This window comes from Anoplopoma fimbria, chromosome 15 (genome assembly GCF_027596085.1).
Source record: "Anoplopoma fimbria isolate UVic2021 breed Golden Eagle Sablefish chromosome 15, Afim_UVic_2022, whole genome shotgun sequence".
Taxonomy (NCBI): Eukaryota; Metazoa; Chordata; class Actinopteri; order Perciformes; family Anoplopomatidae; genus Anoplopoma; species Anoplopoma fimbria.
In genome coordinates, this window is record NC_072463.1 from 12,150,917 (window position 1) to 12,171,761 (window position 20,845).

Below are 20,845 nucleotides of genomic sequence, written 5' to 3' on the forward strand. Positions count from 1 at the left end.
GTTGCGTTTGTCTTTAAATAGCCCCGTAGGGTAACAATCTTCAAAGACAGTGACCTTTAAGGTTCAGTACAGGATGTGAACTGATGAAACAGCTTTCATGACACAGGACAGCAAGCCGCCCTTAAAACAAGGCGGCGTCCCACTTTTACTGTTCCTATCCTAGCTACCAATTGACCCTGCAGATCAGCCATTATTTTGTTTAGAATTATGGAGCCCACTAAATCTCTCCTGTCTTGGCATCATTCGTTTTAGTAGATGGAGGTGGTTTTGTGTAATTCCCAACTCTCATGGGGACATTTTTGACTTGAAATGCCAACATTTCATTCAGATGTAACGGAGCTGCAGATCAGATATGTCTTACCCTGTAGTACACCTGTAGTAAACTGAACAGAGCAATCATCTGTTGTATTATTTACACCTGTGCTTATCATGCTGTGACAGTTTGAAGGATGGAAAATGCTATCATTTAAAGCTCATATAAATTGTGGAAACAGAGTAACTGCTTTTCTTTTGCTATATAAATAGAATAAATTGGTCCTAAAACCCAGAAGTGAGTCAGCAGTTTTTCACTTTAGGTTCCCTCGTCTCTTAGTCGACAGGTTTTTAGAATGTGTATTTGGTAAACTGCCTAAATTAAGGTCCGTGGTTAACACAAGCTGAAGAGATTTTAATGTTTTGCTTTCAGTAACAAAAGACATCAGTAAATATTCTTCTCAAATATCCCAAAATCCAATGGAAAAATCCCACTGGATTTTTGACGAGGGAACCAGTGCTATGCTAACTTCAGGGGTTGGTTTACAAAAGCCATCCATGGCAGCGCTCTATACCTTGAAGGCATCAAAATATGGAGAGAAAAAAACAACAGAAATACACACAACCTGTATTTAGAAAATAGGCTAAACGAGCAGTCAGGATTTTCGTAAGGTTGTGACATCACAAATATACTGGCAACAGTAGAAGTCCCTCTAAACGGCGTGTAGTTGACACACACAGAGTGAGTTTCCAGCTGCAGTGATGCTGTGAAGGCGGCAACAGGGCAGAGGAGAAACACTGGAAACGTAAATCAGAGCAGACTGGGCTTAAAGAGACAGACGCTACATCGGAGCGTTTCAATCAGAGGGTAAATACAGATATATTCAGAGAGATAGTGTGAGAAAAGTAAAGTGTTATTTGAACATTAAAGCATGTAAACATGTTCTAGTAGAAACCCAGTACAAGTATGAACCTGGAAATAAGCATGACATGTCCCCTTTAAAACATCAACTCTTTACTTCTAAGTCGACAGTCCAAAGACAGATCAGTTCCATCTTCCACTATATTTGGGAGATTGTAACCCAAAACCTGTTGAAACACAATCAAGCGGACACCTTTAAACATATTAATAATCATAATAAAATAAATAGTAACTTCATGCCTGATAAGTAAAAAAAGATATAATTCCACAACAGGCATGATGAAAATGCAACAAGTCCACTCACCTCAACAATTAAACATGTAGCACGCTGGTGCCTTTCAAAAGGACCCATATGACTGTTCATAGGCACTGTGTCTGATCTACAACCTCTGAGGTTCAGGTCTGGCTCAATACAGGCAACTGAAAGCACCTCCCTACTGGCCTGGTCACACTAACATTTAAAATGGACATTTTTGCAGAGCAAAATCTATTCATTTCAATGGAGTTGGTGCAATCAGTGGACCTGGCCACAGGGTATCCAGAATTTATTTGGGCAGCATACGTTTCTGCAACACGTCCTTCCTGCAGAAACGCACATTGCCATACGATTAACATTGCGCAATGATTGCTTAGTTTTAGGCAACAAAACTACTTGGTAAAGATTATACAAAGGATCATGTTTGTGTTAAAATAATAACGTCACAACGTAAGGTTACAAAATAACCGTGACATGGTAACCGCCATAAACAAATCGACGTTAACGGACTTTCTCACAAAACATTCCGTAACCAGCGTTAACATTACGTACATACTTAGTAATGTAAAAATAAATCAACGTGTTGACTTTTGGTTTCACAGGGGAACACGGACAACGGCGTCCTGTGTTTGTTTGACTCATCCACACGCTGTACTTCCACTCAGCGTAACTTTCAATAATGGTCGCTCAACATACCCTGTCACACGTCAGACTAAGACACCTGTACAAAAATTCCTGGTGACTGGGCAGCAAAACCATTGTTTATTGATCCATACAAATCAACTTGGTGAACCTTGCACCGCTGACTGATAGAGAACCGTTTTGACACTGATGACCTTTAAGGGAACTCAGAGACCACAGTCCAAAACAGAGGAAACTGCCATATCTTACTAGCAGCGCTGCACCATCCACTTTATTATAACACTGCTCTGCCGGAGGACAAACTGTAAACAAGAGGACTTTGAGACAGAGGTCCTATGATGACTATGATTCGGGAATCTATTGTAACTCGGAGGCATAAGTGGTAAGCTAGCCAGCTACAGTAGTTTAACAATTAGCCCTGCAAATAGTCATCAATCTGCATTTTTTTCCTAGGATGTATGGATGAAATTCACTGTGCCACTTCCTGGTTCGTGACCAGGCCTTTGTTTCTTAATGAGGAGTGTAAGCAACTGTAGGTCGTTTTAAGAATGAAAACACTGTCATTTTTCTGGAGGTGTCTGAAAATGACATTACATATGTGCTTTAATCATGAAATGTTTAGGATTAAGGAAAAGCTTGATCAGTTTTCCATATCCACATGCAGATGAAATGACATAAAGACCTTTGTAATCACAAAGGTCTTGAGGTTTTCTACAGAAATATTTCCCATCCCCTTCCATGCCTCATCACTGAGGGGATACTAGAGGTCCTACAGATGGTCCCCTGTTGTTGATGTCCTCAAAAATCAGGAAAGAATTCCATGTACCAGTCTACTGTCACAGCTAACTTATGTCTTCCCACATAGTGTAAACAGTTCTGAAATTAAACAGTAAGCTTTTGGCTCCATGGACCAAAATCAGAATAAACATTTCGGAAAAGACATACATACTATAAGGTTTCCAAAAACATGTTACTAAGTGGTAATAGCAGTCTCTAGATCAGCAAATACAGATAAGACGAAAACAATCGTAAAATGGTTAGGCATTCTCCGGGAATGTCACAGGCTGGTATCCGCTGTCTTCATCTTCGGGGTACTGACGGAGTTGGCTAGAGCTGCATTGTCGGGATGGGCGTCCCGGCAGAAGAACACAGCAGGGTTCTTACAGGCCCACATTGCCACCTCTCCTCCCCCTTTGTTGGGACTTGAGCTTGACATCCGGCTGTTATTATTCACCCCGACGCGACTCACGTAGCGGTCCCTTATCCTCTCCGCTTGGTTGAGCCGAATCTCCCGGTTCTGGGTTTGGCCGGAGAGGTACGCGGCAATGTTTCTGGTCCGATATCCTTCCTCTCTGCTCCGCCCCAGTAACATGGAGATATTGGGGTTCCTCAGGGCGTAGATCAGAGGGTTGATGGCTCCGTTGGCCCAGGCTAGCCAGATGGCCACCGTGTCCATTGCAGGGTTGAACGTGTAGTCCCCCATTGCCGTGACCAGTCCCATCAGACAATATGGACCCCAGCAAAAAATAACGAAGACGATCATAATCAGAACCGTTGTGGCGGTTCTCATTTCACTGTAGAACCGCAGCAAGTACGCGTACGTGGTCACTGGCCTGACTCGGATTTCAGTGAGACGAACCGTCTTACAGATGTTGTAGTGACAAAAGCACATGAGGGAGAAGGGCAGTAAGTAACACACGACAATGAGGCAGACGCTGTAAGCCGTCCCCATGCGGGACGTCCCAGAGTGGAACACGTACATACAGTGGTAGAAACCTTGCTTATGGATCTCTGTAGGCGTTGGGACCAACAGATACCATGGCAGAGAGAAGACGACTGCAGTCACCCACACGGCTATCAACAACTGAGTCGCTTTCTGGCGCCCTATCTTGGCCTGTGGTTGCCTGACTATGGCGTAGTACCTGTCAAAGGAGATCAGAGTCATAGTCAGGGTGGAGATGATCCCAAAGCAGGTGTTGAAAAAGCCGTTGGCCACACAGAAGCGGTCTCCGAACATCCAGGACCCGTCCTTGCTGAAGAGCATGACAAAGGAGAATGGCAGACACAGGACGGCCGTCAGGAAGTCAGACAGCGACAGCGACATGATGAAGGCGTTGGTCACCGTCCGGAGCTGCCGGTGCTTGATGATGACGACGACGACCGCCGAGTTGCCGAGGCTGGAGAGGAGGAAGATGGAGAGGAGCACTAGGGCCTGGGTGGCCACCGCGATGCCCTGCAGGACGGAGTTACTCTCGGCAGCGCTCAGCACCGACGGGGTGGACGCTTGGTGGATCAGACTGAGCTCACTCCCTCTGTGGTCCCGGAACGTCGACAGGTTTCCTGTGTTCCCCAATGTGGCCTCTGTGGTGGCGGTCACTAGGCTGGTCACTATGGAAACAACCCTAAAGAAAGAAAATAAGAAAAAAGAAGCAGAAATCACTGTACATAGTCGGGATACAGTATGAAGAAGATCTACTGTTTGTCTAAAAGCAGTACAGCAACCACTGCTTGTGAACGAGGCAGCTCTGATCAAATAGGAATCTAGATTTGGTTTCTGCATTGCTTCTTTTAGGGTTTAGCTGTAAATTGAGGTTTTAGCTGAACTGTTTTCAATATGGCTGCGGGGTCACAAACCTTCTCATTTAACAGCTAAACAGTACACTAAAATATATTTCTGAAAACATTTGAGGTTGGAGTTGTTTTCCTTCAGGCGCTGTGGAATGTTGCAAATGCCTAATTATCTCCACAGATTATCCGTCTCATGTACTACTGTCAGGATATACTGTAGTGACAATTTGGGCAATTAGGACAAAGGTTATGCTTTTTCATAAGTCATAACCAGCTCCTTAACTACAGGACCAAAGTATTTCTAGCCCTGAAAACAAAAACTAATTTATATTGTTTGTGTTAAAGGGGGCAGTGCTGTGATAGCCATTGGCGTCCAGTCGTGAAATAAAATGTGCAGAAACAGTGTGACTGGGAAAGGGCAGGTTCCTTCAAAATAAAATATTGAGAACTGAGGTTATCATTTCTTCCCATAGCGCAAATAAAAATCCAATATCACACCACTCTCACTACTGTGAATAATGCAACGAATTTGGTATTACTTTAGATTTCCACACGACTTCAGGGGCCGTTGTTCTGGAACATGCCACAGATTATAGATGTTTATTGTTTCAAGTCCTGAGGGGAGTTGTTTTCAGGAATTTGTAACCACACCGGTGTCGCTGTGGGGCCGATATCTGATTTTTTAAAAGGCCATCACTCAACTATACATAAGAGATATGAAATTGAATCCCCATGCTATTTGTATCTCTGATGAAATGAGCTACTTTCTCTGTTAATATATATGTTTTCTTCAGCTATAGCTCCAGGAAAGGGGACGGTACAGAAATTACTTCTGAAAGGTTGAGAGGAATTTGATGATAACTTGCACACCTCAAGTCATTCTACCACTCACATGCAAATGTGCACAGTGCAATATGAATTTCAAAGCAGAGAGGAGATGGATGGACAGAGGGAGCTACCTTGGCACGACAGGCGAGGGAGTGCCCAGCTGGTTGGTGAAGGTCGGACCCGAGGGGTCAGCTGTGTAGTTGGTGCCGCCGCCGCCCTGCAGGGCCGTGCCGATGGGCGAATCCATCAACGAAGCACAAACACAGCACGACGAGAGTCATCCATTCAGATTACAGCCGTCCCGGGTCGGTTTCATTGACTCAAACTTAGCTGCTGACGACTCCTCCTCAGCCATTTGTAGGTTTTCTATTTTCATTATCTCCAAGTTCATCAAGGGGAGAAGGGAAAAGACAAGGGGAAGTCAGATCTGTGTTCATGGGCTGATAACACTGATGTATATAGTGTAACACCTAAGCTCGTTTTTTTATACACATATGATGGATAGCAATGTTTCACACCACTGTTTATAAATAGACAGTGGCTCCGTGATGTAAAGCCAATTATGCTTCATTGTTGTAACAGCTAATGCCATAAAGCTCCCCAGCTCCCTTCTTCTATGAAGGACCAGCTTTCAGGATCAGGAGGACATGGACCGATGCCCAGCTGATCCACAGGAGCCCGTCATAAAAAAAGAGTTCAGATGGACCAACTTCAGAGGAGATTAATATCCAGAATTCGTAACTTTTCGTTTGTTCGTTAAAGTTTTAAGATGCTTTTTTTTTTTTTTCTGTCTCTTGTTTTTGACATTTTCATACTAATTCTCTTCGTGGACGTATATTTGTAATTCCATTTATATATACAGTACCAGTCTAAAGTTTGGACACACCTTCTCATTCAACTACTTTGAAGAATCTAAAATATAAAACATATTCTGGTTTGTTGAGCATTTGTTTGTTTACCACATAATTCCATATGTGTTCCTTCATAGTTTGGATGTCTTCAATATTAATCTACAATGTAGAAAAAATAAAAAATAAAGAAAAACCATTGAATGAGAAGGTGTGTCCAAACTTTTGACTGGTACTGTATATATATATATATATATATATATATATATATATATATATATATATATATATATATATGCTTCACTTTATCATTTTAACAATATCAGATTACATTCAATTTAAAATGTTGACATAGTATTTACATTTACCTGCATGATTATTGATAGAGGTATTACTGGTACTGTAATGCTGCAGTGATTTGAACCACAGTAGGCCTATTTATACTAATATAGTCTAAAATATACGCACGTGCAGCTGTTTCCGGTTCAGCATAATGTTGCCAAAACAAAGGCCCCCAAAACACTCACTGTTTCCTATTAGCAGCATTTAATAACTAACCCGGAAGTAAGACATTTGTTTACATTCTGTCAAAAAAGGCCAGAGTCGTATTGACATTTAGTGTGAGGACCTCCACTCACTCACTCACTCTCTCACACTCACACACTCACACACACACTCACTCACTCACTCACTCACACACACACACACACACACACACACACACACACACACACACACACACACACACACACACACACACACACACACACACACACACACACACACACACACACACACACACTCACACACACACACACACACACACACTCACACACACACACACACACACACACACACACACACACACTCACACTCACACACACTCACACTCTCACACACACTCACACACACACACACACACACACACACACACACACACACACACACACTCACACACTCACACACACACTCACACACACTCTCACACACTCACACACACACACCTGCTCCATCAGTCCTCCGGTCCTCCGTGGTGCGTTCAGGGGAGAACCGGGCTCGGTGTGGTTGACGGCAGCTCCCTCCCTGCTGGTTTCTGTTCTCCTCTACACCTCCATCACCACAGCCATGAAACCCACACGAGACCAGCGTCACAAACCCCAGGTGTGTGCACGCGATATTCCGCACGAGCTCACCAGCTCGCACCTCTCTCTCTCTCTCTCTCCTCCCTACAGTCCCCTGCTCTCGCTCCCTCTCTGAAACCACGCCCCCTTTATGGACGCGCTCCCTGCTTCATGTGACGTGCCATGCAGTTGCCATGGTAACTGATGATAGATTTCTTGCATCCCTGTCCCTTCTAAAATGGCACACTGCAAGGTGTTTGGGGAAAAAAGATACTGTTGAAAACTGTCTCATCACCATGTTTAGTGATTCTAACAGACGTCTGCACAGTCTGAGATTTCTGATGCTAGTAGACTACTTAGACAGGCAATAAAGTGGTGGTTGGGGGCCAGAGGGGCCTAAGGACGGGACCTCTTATATCAATTTAATATAAGCTTTTACAGTTTGTAAACAAGGATGACGTATGTAAGATTGGTTGCCCCGTCGCTCAGAGGTCCCTGCGGCCCGGTCACAGCTTTTTTCTGTCCTGACCCCACAGTGGTGGAATGAACTCCCCACTGACGTCAGGACAGCAGAGTCGCTGCCCATCTTTAAACTCACCTCTTCAAGAAGTACTACCCTGAGCCTTCCTCGTAGCACTTATTGCATTCGTATTAGTCTGTTGCACTTATTGTATTCGTATTAGTTTGTTGCACTTATTGTATTCGTATTAGTTTGTTGCAATTATTGTTTTCGTAGTAATTTGCTTCTGCACTATACTTTTGCTCTGGTTTATGCTTTTAGATGCTTGTTTAAGAAAGGAGATGCACTTATGACTTCTGGTGACTAGTAGTTCTCTTGAATACCTATGTTGAATACACTTATTGTAAGTCGCTTTGGATAAAAGCGTCTGCTAAATGACTGTAATGTAATGTAATGTAATGTAATGTAAGTGTGCGCACAGTTAAGCACCAGAAGTACAGCAGAGTGCAATAGTTTGTCAAGCTATGTGTAAGGGCATTGACCGCCAAAGATGGTGAATACATCCTAAACCAAGTGACTTTCCAGGTTTTTGTGCTATAAGTGAGTGGGTAGAATAAATAAGCAAAGTGGCTACAGATTTATACATGTACTTGGTGGAGAAATCTGTAACGTTACACCAGAAATTTGAGCGTGCAAGTCACTAGAATTTTCCAATTTATCTGCGGTCATGTACAGAACGTCAAACACCATGACAGAGACTCATTTTGAGTTTTAAAATGGGCTCCACAAACAGTCCAGTGGAAGTTAACACATTAAACAGCTTACAGCCACAGACTCCACAGGGTTTCGGTTTAACTAGAGACCGTGTTAACTGGTGACTCAGCAGAATACAGTCATGGTTGCTCGTTGTGACCGCAGAAAAGAACACGTGGGTGTCCTCGTAAAAGCCTTCAAGCAATTTATAATACAGAGTAATCTGTGTTTATTATCTACCATTCATTTAAATAAACTAGTATGAGCAACCACCACAGACTGAAACTAGAGATTGAGACCATAAAATCATGTTTACAATGTTTACTGAGGGAATAAATCAAGTGAGAAGTACAGTGATTTTCTCATGGACTTCTATACAACCAGACAAACTCAAACACTTGCTCTGAAACAGCCTTAATCCTGTCGGAATTCTGTAGAATTTCGAATAATATTGAATCAGACACGGAACATGCAACAACCAGACATTTTGCCTCTGGTAACAGTTTTAATGCTATGATTAAAGCTTGCTAACTCATCTGGATGGTTGGGGCAAAACACCACATCCCTTGCCACCATGTGCGCACATATTTTTGATGGTGTCAGCAATCACAGATTTTTATTCATGCCAACAGTGACATTGTGTGATTTTCAAATATCATCTTCAATTCTCCACCATTGTATATAGAGGTGAATCCCTCCCCTCCCAGTGTCCCGCCGGACCTTATTTCAGAAAAAATATGTACAGAAGTCCAAGTACAAAGGATTTCTTTTTTATCCTATTTGAATTGTGCCAATAACACACATGATGTTTATCAATTTACAGAAAATGTTCAACTCAAGAAAGCTGCATTTTGTCATAAATTTGTCGGTCAGCCACAAACCAATGGGTGACATCACGATGACTAAGTGAACTTCCTATATACATTCTGTGGCGTGCACCCAGTAATGTTTGTAGACAAGAAACCCGTCTATATACTTTGCGAACTGGCAGTAAACTGAGCATACATCATAGCATTATAATGAGCAAATTGTGAGCTACCTTTTTAATATATATATATATATATATCTTCTCAGGCACCTCTTGTCACCAATATCACTGATGCTATGTAGATGGGTACCCATGATGTTCTGGGCGTTTTTATCACCAGCTGTAGAGCCCTTCTGTCCTAGCCGTGCACATCCCATGACAGTTTGTAATGTTTCCAGTCAGGATGATTTCTATTGCTCCTCTGTAAAAGTTAACAAGAACTTGCCACAGGAATTTTGCCTTCTTAAGCTTCCTTAAGAAATACAGCCGTTTATGAGCTTTCTTCACCAGGATACAGATGTGTCAGGACCATATTAGACTGTTTATGATGCTGATTCCAAGAAACTTAATGCTGCTAACTTGCTCCACCTCAGCTCCATTGTTGTAGACAGGGGTGTGCGTCTTCGCCTCTTTTTTTCTAAAAACACCATCAGCTCCTTGTTGTTGTTACTGATGTTGAGCAGCAGGTTGTTCTCTGAGAACCACTCTGAAAAGTTGTTGATTTCCTCTCTCTATGAAGTCTCGTAGTTGTTTGAATGAATCTTCTAACCTTGTGTGTGAACACGGTTCATTCCCATCCAAAGCCTGCAGTGATTGTCTATGAAGAAAACTTGTAGGCCACATGTTTAAGAGCTTCATTTTTTGTTGGACACAAGAAAGTAGAGATCAGTCCCCAAAGTGTAGTAATGATAATAGTTAATGTTTTTATACCACGTTTCAAGCTCAAGCACAGTGTGCTTTCCATTTGAAAAGATTTACAGAATAAAATAAAAAAATCTGAAACCCTTATAAGCCCCATGTCACCCCTTGTTCTCCCTCCTGTCCTCACAATTGTGGGAGTCACCAGCCACCAGTAATTAGTACGAGTATTACCCAAACAGGTATATAAGCAATGTCCAAGTGGGCCGATAATCCACGTAACGAACCACCGGAACTTCTGCATTTTATTCTTTGGCGTACCGCCATTTCTTTCTTGCGTACTCTGCACTGCTCAGAGGATGCTGGTACTCTCTTTCTATCCTCTTCATCTAAGGTTATCTGGGTGATTTATGGTGACTCATAACGGCGCAGAGTACCTCATTATGACCATAACATAAGAAAACAATGTGGAGAGAGAGCATTCGGAGGAGCCGAGGATGAGAAGTTATTATTATTAGTATTATTAACTTTATTTAAACGTTATGTGAATCTGCTCTTTTGATTTACAGAAGAGGATTTTACAGAACAAACATGTACAGAATAATTCAATGTTCAGACGACGGCTGTAATATGTGTAAATAAAGAAAATATTTATTTAACTATGGCAAGTTTTGTCTTAAAGCTTTCTGGCGTTATCTATAGTCGGTCGTGTGTTTATATGCCTCCAATACGGTTTATCATTGTACCGATAAACAATAGAACAATAATAATGGTCCAAACGATGTAAATTTCATAGTTTCAAGTTAAAAAAAACGGTTAACATCTCGATGTATATTTTATTCACTGTAGGAGTTTAGAATGTGTCTCTTCTTCCTGCTGTATAATAATAGGAACATCCTGACTGGGACCATCAGCTCTCAGTCTGTCTGTCTGGGGATCAGACCAGGTTGTAGACATCCCATAATATATCATAGAGTGATACTAAAAGCTGCAAATGATACAGAGACGCACTTTAAGTATCAACATAAATATACAAAGTGTCTCCTGTGCTGGTGGGTCTGGGAAGCTCCTCCCACACACAGGAAGCTGTCCCCACCTCTGCTGTCTCCGTCTCTGAGCAGAGACGCAACATTTCTGCTCAGAAAGGAACAACAATGAATTCTAGAAGGTTCAACGTGTTGAGTTTGTCACACTGAATGCAGTATGTTAGTGTGAACTGTATGTACAGCATGTTTACTGTTTATCTGCTGAATAGAACCATGTCATACATGTAAGACTAACTTTATAAATATATATATATATGACATTTTGAATACAAATAAATATTGTGCAGTTTATAATTTATTGTGTTCTGATTTTCTTTATATCATTCATATCATTACTGTTACAGTTTTAAAAGCTTGATCCTTTTGTTCATCAACCCTGATGATACATTGACTGTAAAAAAGAAGAACATTATTGAATAGGACTTTAATAACTTTGCTTTAAAAGAATGTGTCAAACACAAAGATTTACTCCAGACATGGATGTAAACTGCATCACAAACATGAGGCGGTGATTCTAGTTGTATTTGCAATGCCCGTCGCGGCCTTTCTTGCAGCCATATTGTAAAAGTTCAAGGTGGGACTTGCTTGCCTGTGGAAGAATTAATTTGGAGAATAAATTTGCGTCAAATCCTGGGGCTGTTCCTGGTGATAGGTGCACTCCCAAAGGGTCTAATCAGGCATTAGTGAAAACACCTGCGATAGGCCTTGTGTGCAGGGCCTTCCTAACAACACATCACAATAATTAGAAGAATTTGTCCGACTGTTTGTGAGAAAGGTCAATTGAGAAACTGGAATATTTAGGAAGTAGAAAGGCAGTTGTTTATCTATTTAAATGTAAGAACGCAGACAATGCTTAATATTTCCAGTAGCGGGCTGCTGTACAATAAGAAGGATGCAGGTTACTGGAGGCAGCCATGATAGTTACCTGTTCTTTTCTATTTTAACAGTTTTGTTGTATGCAAAAAAGCAATAGAGTTTTTTTGTTTATTTGACATTATTATCCCTTTAATTAGTTCTTACATAATTGTATACCTGACATTTCACTTGCAAGTTAATTCTGCAAAAAAGTAAATTGAGTCTTTCTCACATTTATTTTATTTTTGGTTATTTTTTTTAATAATAATAATAATAATAATAATTCATTTTATTTGAGGGCGCCTTTCAAAGCACCCAAGGTCACCTTACAGGGCAGTTTAAAAACAGAAAACATAATCATCAATCATAAAAAACACAAGAACAAAATACATTGAACAATTTACATAAGTGGGGTGAGATGGGTTAGATGGAATATGTCAGTTTAAAAAGATGTGTTTTGAGACGAGACTTAAAAGTGGAAAGAGTGTCTCAAATAGCCTCAATCTAGAGTTTAATTATCTACTCTGAGTGTGTTTTGAGTCTAACAGCAGTGACTCAATGCGCTTGTTGTCCGTGTTGTAACTTTTCGTCTCAATAAAGTTGTTCAAAGACGTGGTTTCCTGTTTGTGTGACGTCACTTCCGCCTGAACGCGGTTCGTGTCCGGGTCTCGTCCCAGATGAGCGCACTGTAGAGGACCTCGTCGTCGGGATCACGATGGGTGAGTTCTCGTCGCGTGCACACACCCGCGTGTCGTTACATTACATTATGAGAGCTGTGCGTCGTTCAAGGGGCGTGGGACACAGCGCAGCCAGCCCCCCCCCCCCGCTGTTTAATAACCCTGTCTGCTGTCTGTGTGTCCCTGCAGCTGTGTCTATGAGCTCAACATGTCCAGGCACCTACTGTGGCAGGATGATGGTCAACGGATCCGTGGAGGGAGAGTGTGGTGTGAGTACTGGACATCTACGTCACATGAGGGACTGCCTGGCAATGCCTCTAAGATAAGATAAGATAGGATAAGATAAGATAGGATAAGATAGGATAGGATAAGGACAAGATAAGATAAGATAAGATAGGATAAGACAGGATAAGATAAGACAGGATAGGATAGGACAAGACAAGATAAGATAAGATAAGATAGGACAGGACAGGATAGGATAGGACAGGATAAGATAGGATAAGATAAGATAGGACAGGACAAGACAGGATAAGATAGGATAAGACAGGACAAGATAAGATAGGATAAGATAAGATAAGATAGGACAAGACAGGACAGGATAAGACAGGACAAGACAGGACAGGATAAGATAAGATAGGACAGGACAGGATAAGATAGGATAGGATAAGATAGGACAGGACAGGATAAGATCGGATAAGACAGGACAGGACAAGATAATAAGATAAGACAGGACAGGACAGGACAAGATAAGATAAGATAGGATAAGTTAAGATAAGATAGGATAAGACAGGATAGGATAAGATAAGATAGGATAGGATAAGATAGGACAAGACAAGATAGGACAGGACAAGACAAGATAAGTTGGATAAGATAGGACAGGACAAGATAAGATAGGACAGGATAGGATAAGATAAAATAAGATAATCCTTATTAGTCCTGCAGCGGGGACATTTACAGGATTACAGCAGCATAGGGCAGTGGTTCTCAAATGGGGGTACATGTACCCCTGGGGGTACGTGAAGGCACTCCAGGGGGTATGTGAGATTTTTTAAAAATATATTTAAAATTAGCATCCATTCAAAAATCCTTTAAAAATAGTTATTTAATAAATATTCAATAAAATATAAGTGTAAGTTCATAAACTGAATTCAATGCAACGATGCAATCTTCAGTGTTGACAGTTTAATAAATCAGACACTGATGGCACAGCGCTGGTTAGGGGGTACTTGGCTGAAGAAATATTTCACAGGGGGTACATCACTGAAAAAAGGTTGAGAACCACTGGCATAGGGTATAGTGCAAACAAGAGACATAGTAAAAAAAACAAGATCAAAACAAGTATTATAAATAAGCAATAAAAACGGTAAAGAATCCACAATAACTGAAATATTATATATACAGACAGAATAACTATTATTGCATCACCTCTATGCTATTAAAGAGACCAGGGATTGTTGTCATTTTGTAGATGTTATTATGCAAGATGTTACAGTAAAAAAATGACTATTAAAGGCATGGTCAAAAACGCCCAGTTATACGATATTCAGCAAATAAACATTAGATATGAATGTTCCTTCCTTGTCCACTGTGGCCTCTCGTGTTTTGACTTTCATAGTTGATATTAATGTAACATTTCATGTGATATGATGATGATATTCTTAAAATGAGCCTATTACTTTAGTACATCATTACTTGGTATCAGACGTGAATGTGACGTAGACTGTGATTATGTCTACGTCTTTGTTATTTGTCAAGCTCGGACACTATGTGTTGAAACAGTGACGTCACAGGTGTGGAAGAAGCGTTGGAGCTTAGCTATCATTTACCCGAAACATGGCACCGAATGTCTGCTCAGATTCTCAGTAGTATTACTTTATGTTTGATCAGATATATTCTGACCAGAATAGTAACTTTGAAAACTTATATTTAGACATATTTCTTGTACTTCTGCTTATTTTTAGACAGCAGTAAACACGGATGCACTGAGATATTTTGCTAAATGTAAAACGGGTGGTGTAGCTACAGAAAAAGGTATAGTTTTGGTGTCCTGACCGACCTGAACGATACCCTGGCCTGATCCTACTCCTGATCCTAATCAATGTGTTAGTCTGGAAGGAGAACTGTAAGGGACTACGTCTGCAAGCAAGGCAGTCTTTCTTAGCTGTTAATGTGAACATGTTAATCGTTGTTCTTAACAGTGAAATGCAACGTAACCATGTAGATTTGGGCTGTAGCTCTCATTTCATTTTGTAATTGTACGATCTATGGATTATTCCACCGATTAATCAAGTAATTGAATAAAGAAATCACTTGCTTTATTATTACGGAGCAATAGTAAATATACAAAGAAGAAAATAAGACAGGTCTCTTTAAATGAACAACTGATTGGGTTCCTCAGAATAAGAAAATCAACATTTTTGTTTCTTAAATTGAAAAACTAATATTATTTGTCAAAACTAAACCCATTTAGTGCATTTAAGTTCCATATTACATGTAGGTTCTAAATAAAAATAAATCAGAAAATAATCCCACGTGGAGCTTTTGGGCTTTCAATGATTTTTTTTTTTTGTGGGTTGTTTCTAATCCCAGCATCTCTTGTCTGTCATGCCAGGTCTGTCCTCGCGGAGAGCGGGCCAACCTCCAGAATGTGTGTGAACGCTGCACTGAGTCCCCTGAGCTTTACGACTGGCTCTATCTGGGCTTCATGGCCATGCTACCCCTGGTGCTGCACTGGTTCTTCATCGAGTGGTACTCCGGGAAGAAGAGGTGAGGCCACACAGGATTACTCCCACCGCTGACACACACACACACACACACACACACACACACACACACACACACACACACACACACTCACACTCACTCGTTCTCTCTTTTTTGCTTTCCAGTGTCCCTGTTGTTTGATCTTGTGTTGCTCTGTCTGTTGTGTGTTGCAGCTCCAGTGCTCTGCTGCAGCACATCACAGCCATGTTGGAGTGCGGCGTGTCGTCCCTGGTCACCTTGCTGGTCACCGAGCCAGTGGGAAAGCTCAGCATCCAGTCGTGTCGAGTCCAGATGCTGTCGGACTGGTACACCATGCTGTACAACCCGAGTCCAGACTACATCAACACACTGCACTGCACCCAGGAGGCCGTCTACCCGCTGTGAGTACTGACAACAGGGGCCAATTATTCAAACCTGGGCAGAGTTTATTCAACGCTTAAAGACAAACAACAAAACAAAAACAACAAATGTACTCCTTGAAAAAAAAAAAAAGATCTTGCAATAAGGGAAATACAAATGAAACAGGTGAAGAAATAAACAAAAACAAAACTGGAGAAATGTTAGTATCAGGAGGGTGGGGGTGCATAGTGTGCTTGGAGTTTTATTTTTTTTAATTACAGATCTTAACTACAACCGGTTTGTAGCCCTTCGACCAGTTCTACTTCTTTCCATTGCTCGACAAGCGAACATTCAACAGCCTCAGAAAAACAATAGATAATGAAAACCAAACGCCTCATGAGGCAGAGCAGGTTGCCCTCTAATCACAGGGTTGGCCGTGTCCTTAAGCAACTCTGAACCAATAATTACGTGCGCGTGTGTGCGCGCGTGTGTGTGTGTGTGTGTGTGTGTGAGAGACAGGCCAATTGTAAACTTTCGGCTGACTCTCGTCTCTCTCCTCCTCAGCTACACCATAGTGTTGATCTACTACGCATTCTGCCTGGTGCTGATGATGATGCTGCGTCCTCTGTTGGTGAAGAAGATAGCATGTGGTCTGGGCAAGTCTGACCGCTTTAAGAGCATTTACGCCGCTCTGTACTTCTTCCCCATCCTCACCGTGCTGCAGGCCGTGGGAGGAGGGCTGCTCTGTGAGTGCTGCCGAGTTCACGTCCAACTGCTATCAATGTTTCCTTCTTCCATAGAGAGTTTGCTCATTTGCGTAGGGTGGCCTGTGCAGCTGTGTGAGTGACGGTTTGTTTGTTTCAGACTACGCGTTCCCCTACATCATACTGGTCCTGTCTCTGGTCACACTGGCTGTTTACATGTCTGCCTCTGAGATACAGGTAACAACACTCACTGCACGGTTCAAAAAACCACATCACAGTAATTATAGACCTCTTCAGTGTTTAATCACGGCACATTAATATCAATAACATGAATATATATATATATATATATATATTATTTTTTATATTTATTTATTTTTTTACAAATTAGTTTCATTAATTTAAAGGAACAGTGTGATATTTAGTGGCATCTAGTGGTGAGGCTGCAGACAACATGACCCTCGGCTCACCCCTCCCTCTCCAGGTGTGTCGGAGAACTACGGTGGCCCTGAGGTAGAAATAGGTATTAGGAGTTTATTACAAGGAGCTACTCTTATCAATACGCTGTTCTCTTTCATGACTAAATGATTGATTTAAAAAAAAAAATAAATTCAGGACAGGATTAGATTTATAATTTAGATATAACTAAATATTGTTTCTAGAGCAGCAACTGTAATGTTAACAACAGCAAAGTCACGAAATAAAGTCATAGAACAAAGTAAGCATAACAGTAAACTTCAGGCAGGCAGACAGACTTTGGCAGACAGAGCAGTGGACATGCTCGCTTCAGCGTGATATTAAATCACAGCAAAACATTCAAAAGTACTAGTGCAAAGCAGCACTAACGCTGGAGTGTATCAATACTACAATCTTTGATAATCCGGGCACGTTTAATACCGAGTTTTGGTAGCTCTCCCTACTTTTAGGTAATGCAAAAATGTTCTGGGCTGCTGTAGCAACATGGCGATGCAACATGACAAACTCCGTGGAAGAGGACCCGCTCCTACGTAGATATAAATGGCTTTTTCTGAGCTAAAGAAAACATAACGATTCTTAGTTTCAGGTCATTATACACTACTGACAACATAGTTTTACACACTGTTCCTTATAATAGTTGTATGCTCCAATCTAAAATTGATTTCAAAAATGCTTTTAAAGGGGAACTAAGTTCATTTTCAAAATTCATCCATTCTATTCCTTTGATTTAAGACAGTCCAAAATATTAGTAAACATGAACAACTTTCAAAGAGTTGTAAAACTAAATGTTGTGATGTTATCAGGTGTATATAGTGTGGAACTTCTCCATAGACGATGAGCTGGGAAAGATGTTCTAGATGACAATGAGAGCACCCAGGGGAGTGTTATACAGGTCACGACTGACAATAGGGTAAATAAAGCTCATGTGGGTATTATTGATCTACGGAGCAGCTTCACTTTATACTCGATGACATCACCAGTTTGAGACTTCCCTTTCTGGTTTCTGGCTTGATTCCTAAACTCCCCTTCTTGTTTACTACTTTCATAAACACACATTTCATTATGTTCTTGCTCACAAAACCTTCTAATTTTCCATCTCATGATCACTTTAATCTGAAGACGTGGAATCAGTCCCTCCTCATATTGATCTTTTTGGCTACTACAATCTGCAAATGTGGTTTTTATATGAGCAGTCTGGCTAGCTAGTTGCTCAAAGTCTCAGTTGATTGGATGTTTTTTTTGTAAACTGAGAGAAAAAAAAACAGGGATTTGATGTAATAAGTGTTGTGACGTATATTTGGCATTTATCAAGAGCTAAATGAACAGTTAAGACAGAGACACAGGATACAAACTGTGGGAGTGTGTTTCTCAGGACTTAACCAAGGACGCTAAAGAGATTGCTTACTTTGGTGGTATTTGTCTTAATATTATTGAAGAGAAGATGGTCTTTGTATTATAAACAGTCCAATGTTTGACAACCATTTCATCACTGCATATGTAGCATATGTTTATTGGGAACTAATCTACCAGTATGATGACCTCTAACATGCTCTGTGTGTGTGTGCGTGTGCGTGCAGTCTTTTAAGAACCTGATTGCCAAGAAGAAGCGTCTGGTGGTCCTGTTCAGCCACTGGCTGCTCCACGCGTACGGCATCGTCTCCATCTCCCGACTGGACAAGCTGGAGCAGGACCTGCCGCTGCTGGCCCTCGTGCCGGGCCCCGCCCTCTTCTACATAGCCACGGCCAAGTTCACCGAGCCCAGCCGCATCCTGTCCGAGGGAGGCAGCGGACACTGAGGAACCCCAACGGCGTTCCGTTTTTTTTACAGATGGTTACAGTCCAAACGGTCAACTTCTAGCAGGGCGCCATCGGTACACTCACAGAATGGTGTTACTGAACGTTGGGGGGGGGAAACAACTTCATGATCATCGTCCAACGCAGCATGCTGTGCAAGTATATGAACCGTTAAAGTGGATGTTATTCCTTTCATGAGTTCTAAACGGAACAGATGGCCTCTGATCTGTTCCCGGATCTGAATGTCGTTTTTATGTCGGTAGTTTATTATACAAATCGTCCTGAAAACTGTCTCTGCACTCTCTTGTTGGCACAAGACAGCTTCTCTCGTTACTTCCTGTTGTATCCTGACACCTCCATGTGTGTGAAGAGCCGTGTGCAGGCAACCCCTGCTAAATAGGCTGCTGCAGCCGAGGGCCAATCGTATCTAATCAAAGAACGCTTGCAGTGATTTGCTGCGGGCAAAGAACGCACAATTAATCAGTCTTTCTAGATCTGGATACAAAAAAAGCCCAAATGCAGGTATCGTTTGACTGAATAAGTTTGATACCACTTCGTTCTGGGTTGTTTTGGTCCTGTCATACCTAGTTCTGCTCTGTGTTCTGGAATTTCATATCCTTAATTCTCATCTTACCTGCCTGTCTTGTATTTATTTTAAATTATCCTAAAGTTTAGTTTAGTTGCCCATCATGTACATTTCTTGTAAATACAGTAAAAGTGTTGACGGTGCCTCAGGGCGGAGGGGAGGAGGTTCACTGGGCTTCATGTGTGTCCAGGGTTTGTGCCTCTCATCTACATTGAGAGAGAAATCCCCCGAAATCTTAGAATAATTAACTCCTGAAGGTATTTAGACAAAGATGCCTTGAACCATCTGGATGAATATAGATTCAGCTCGCTGGATGATGAAAAAGATTTTTAACCAACTAACAGTGCAAATGTTTTTCAACTTTATTCAATATCCCAGCTGGAAATGACCCATGACCTTGATTGATTTGTCAAGTTTTGGGTTTGTCTTTATTAATCTCTCTCTATTTTAATACACAATGACATGCTCATATTTTTCTTGTGTTGTAAAAAACAAGACGAGATGTATGAGAGGCACAAACTCAAGTGAGGGCACACCTGTGTCACTGCTGTGTTTTACTCCACTTAATTGCGTACTAAAGATAAAATAACTGATATTTTCATGTGTATGTGATGCTGTTAGTTGTAATCCTTCAAATATCCTTTTGTAGGTTGTTGACTTGAAGCAGCTAGTGCACTCTGTCATGTATATTATTGTAAATATGCTCTATAGGATTCTTTACGTGCACACACACACACACACACACACACACACACACGCTCAGTGATCAATGATTCTGTTGGTGTACCTGTGTGTGTGATGTCATGTATGTGTTGAGTGAACCCTGACAGGATGAGCTCTACCCTCAACTATTCATTTATGTCATCTTTATGAGTCTTACACGTGTACCTGCTGGCAGTCAAACAAACGTTTCACAGAGTAGATAGTGTGCCAGATGTGAACACACTCAGTGTAGTGGAGCCACCTCGTTAACATCTGCTTATTTGCCCCTCTCTGATAAAGTTGTAATTTTTTTTTGTACCAAAGACATCATTTCAAAAATAAACGTTGGACAGAAATGTGTTTTTGTTTGATTTCTTGCTTTGTTTGCAGTGTGTTATGAGACCGTTCCAAATAAAACTTCCAAGAAATAAAGAACTTTCTCTCTTGATTATACAAAACTGTTTTTGAACACACGTGTGTGTGTGTGTGTGTGTGTCTGTGTGTGTCCTACAGGAAGCGGAGACAATAGTGTTGCATGGATGATATGTATTAATGTAGGCAAACAGGAAGTTGGCCTCAAACTGGT

The 20,845-nt window shown here is 41.4% G+C and overlaps 2 protein-coding genes across 4 annotated transcripts; one reads left to right on the plus strand and one right to left on the minus strand.

The window, feature by feature from the left end:
• Window positions 1–1,552: 1,552 nt before the first annotated feature.
• LOC129103651 (G-protein coupled receptor 135) lies at window positions 1,553–7,569 on the minus strand. 2 transcript variants are annotated; one of them, XM_054614227.1, is made up of 3 exons: window positions 7,321–7,569; window positions 5,600–5,834; window positions 1,553–4,474 (listed from the first exon to the last, which is right to left on the minus strand). In XM_054614227.1, exons 2-3 carry the CDS (start codon window positions 5,713–5,715, stop codon window positions 3,130–3,132), a joined length of 1,461 nt encoding a protein of 486 aa, XP_054470202.1. In that variant the 5' UTR covers window positions 5,716–5,834; window positions 7,321–7,569; the 3' UTR covers window positions 1,553–3,129. The 2 variants fall into 2 exon arrangements, with proteins under 2 accessions (XP_054470202.1, XP_054470201.1); XM_054614226.1 differs by having other exon boundaries at window positions 5,600–5,847.
• Window positions 7,570–12,061: 4,492 nt separating this feature from the next.
• Window positions 12,062–20,678, plus strand: jkamp (jnk1/mapk8 associated membrane protein). 2 transcript variants are annotated; one of them, XM_054613971.1, is made up of 8 exons: window positions 12,062–12,196; window positions 12,818–12,936; window positions 13,084–13,163; window positions 15,506–15,660; window positions 15,831–16,037; window positions 16,561–16,742; window positions 16,861–16,937; window positions 18,755–20,678. In XM_054613971.1, exons 2-8 carry the CDS (start codon window positions 12,933–12,935, stop codon window positions 18,971–18,973), a joined length of 924 nt encoding a protein of 307 aa, XP_054469946.1. In that variant the 5' UTR covers window positions 12,062–12,196; window positions 12,818–12,932; the 3' UTR covers window positions 18,974–20,678. The 2 variants fall into 2 exon arrangements, with proteins under 2 accessions (XP_054469946.1, XP_054469947.1); XM_054613972.1 differs by having other exon boundaries at window positions 12,078–12,137.
• The last annotated feature ends 167 nt before the right edge of the window (window positions 20,679–20,845 follow it).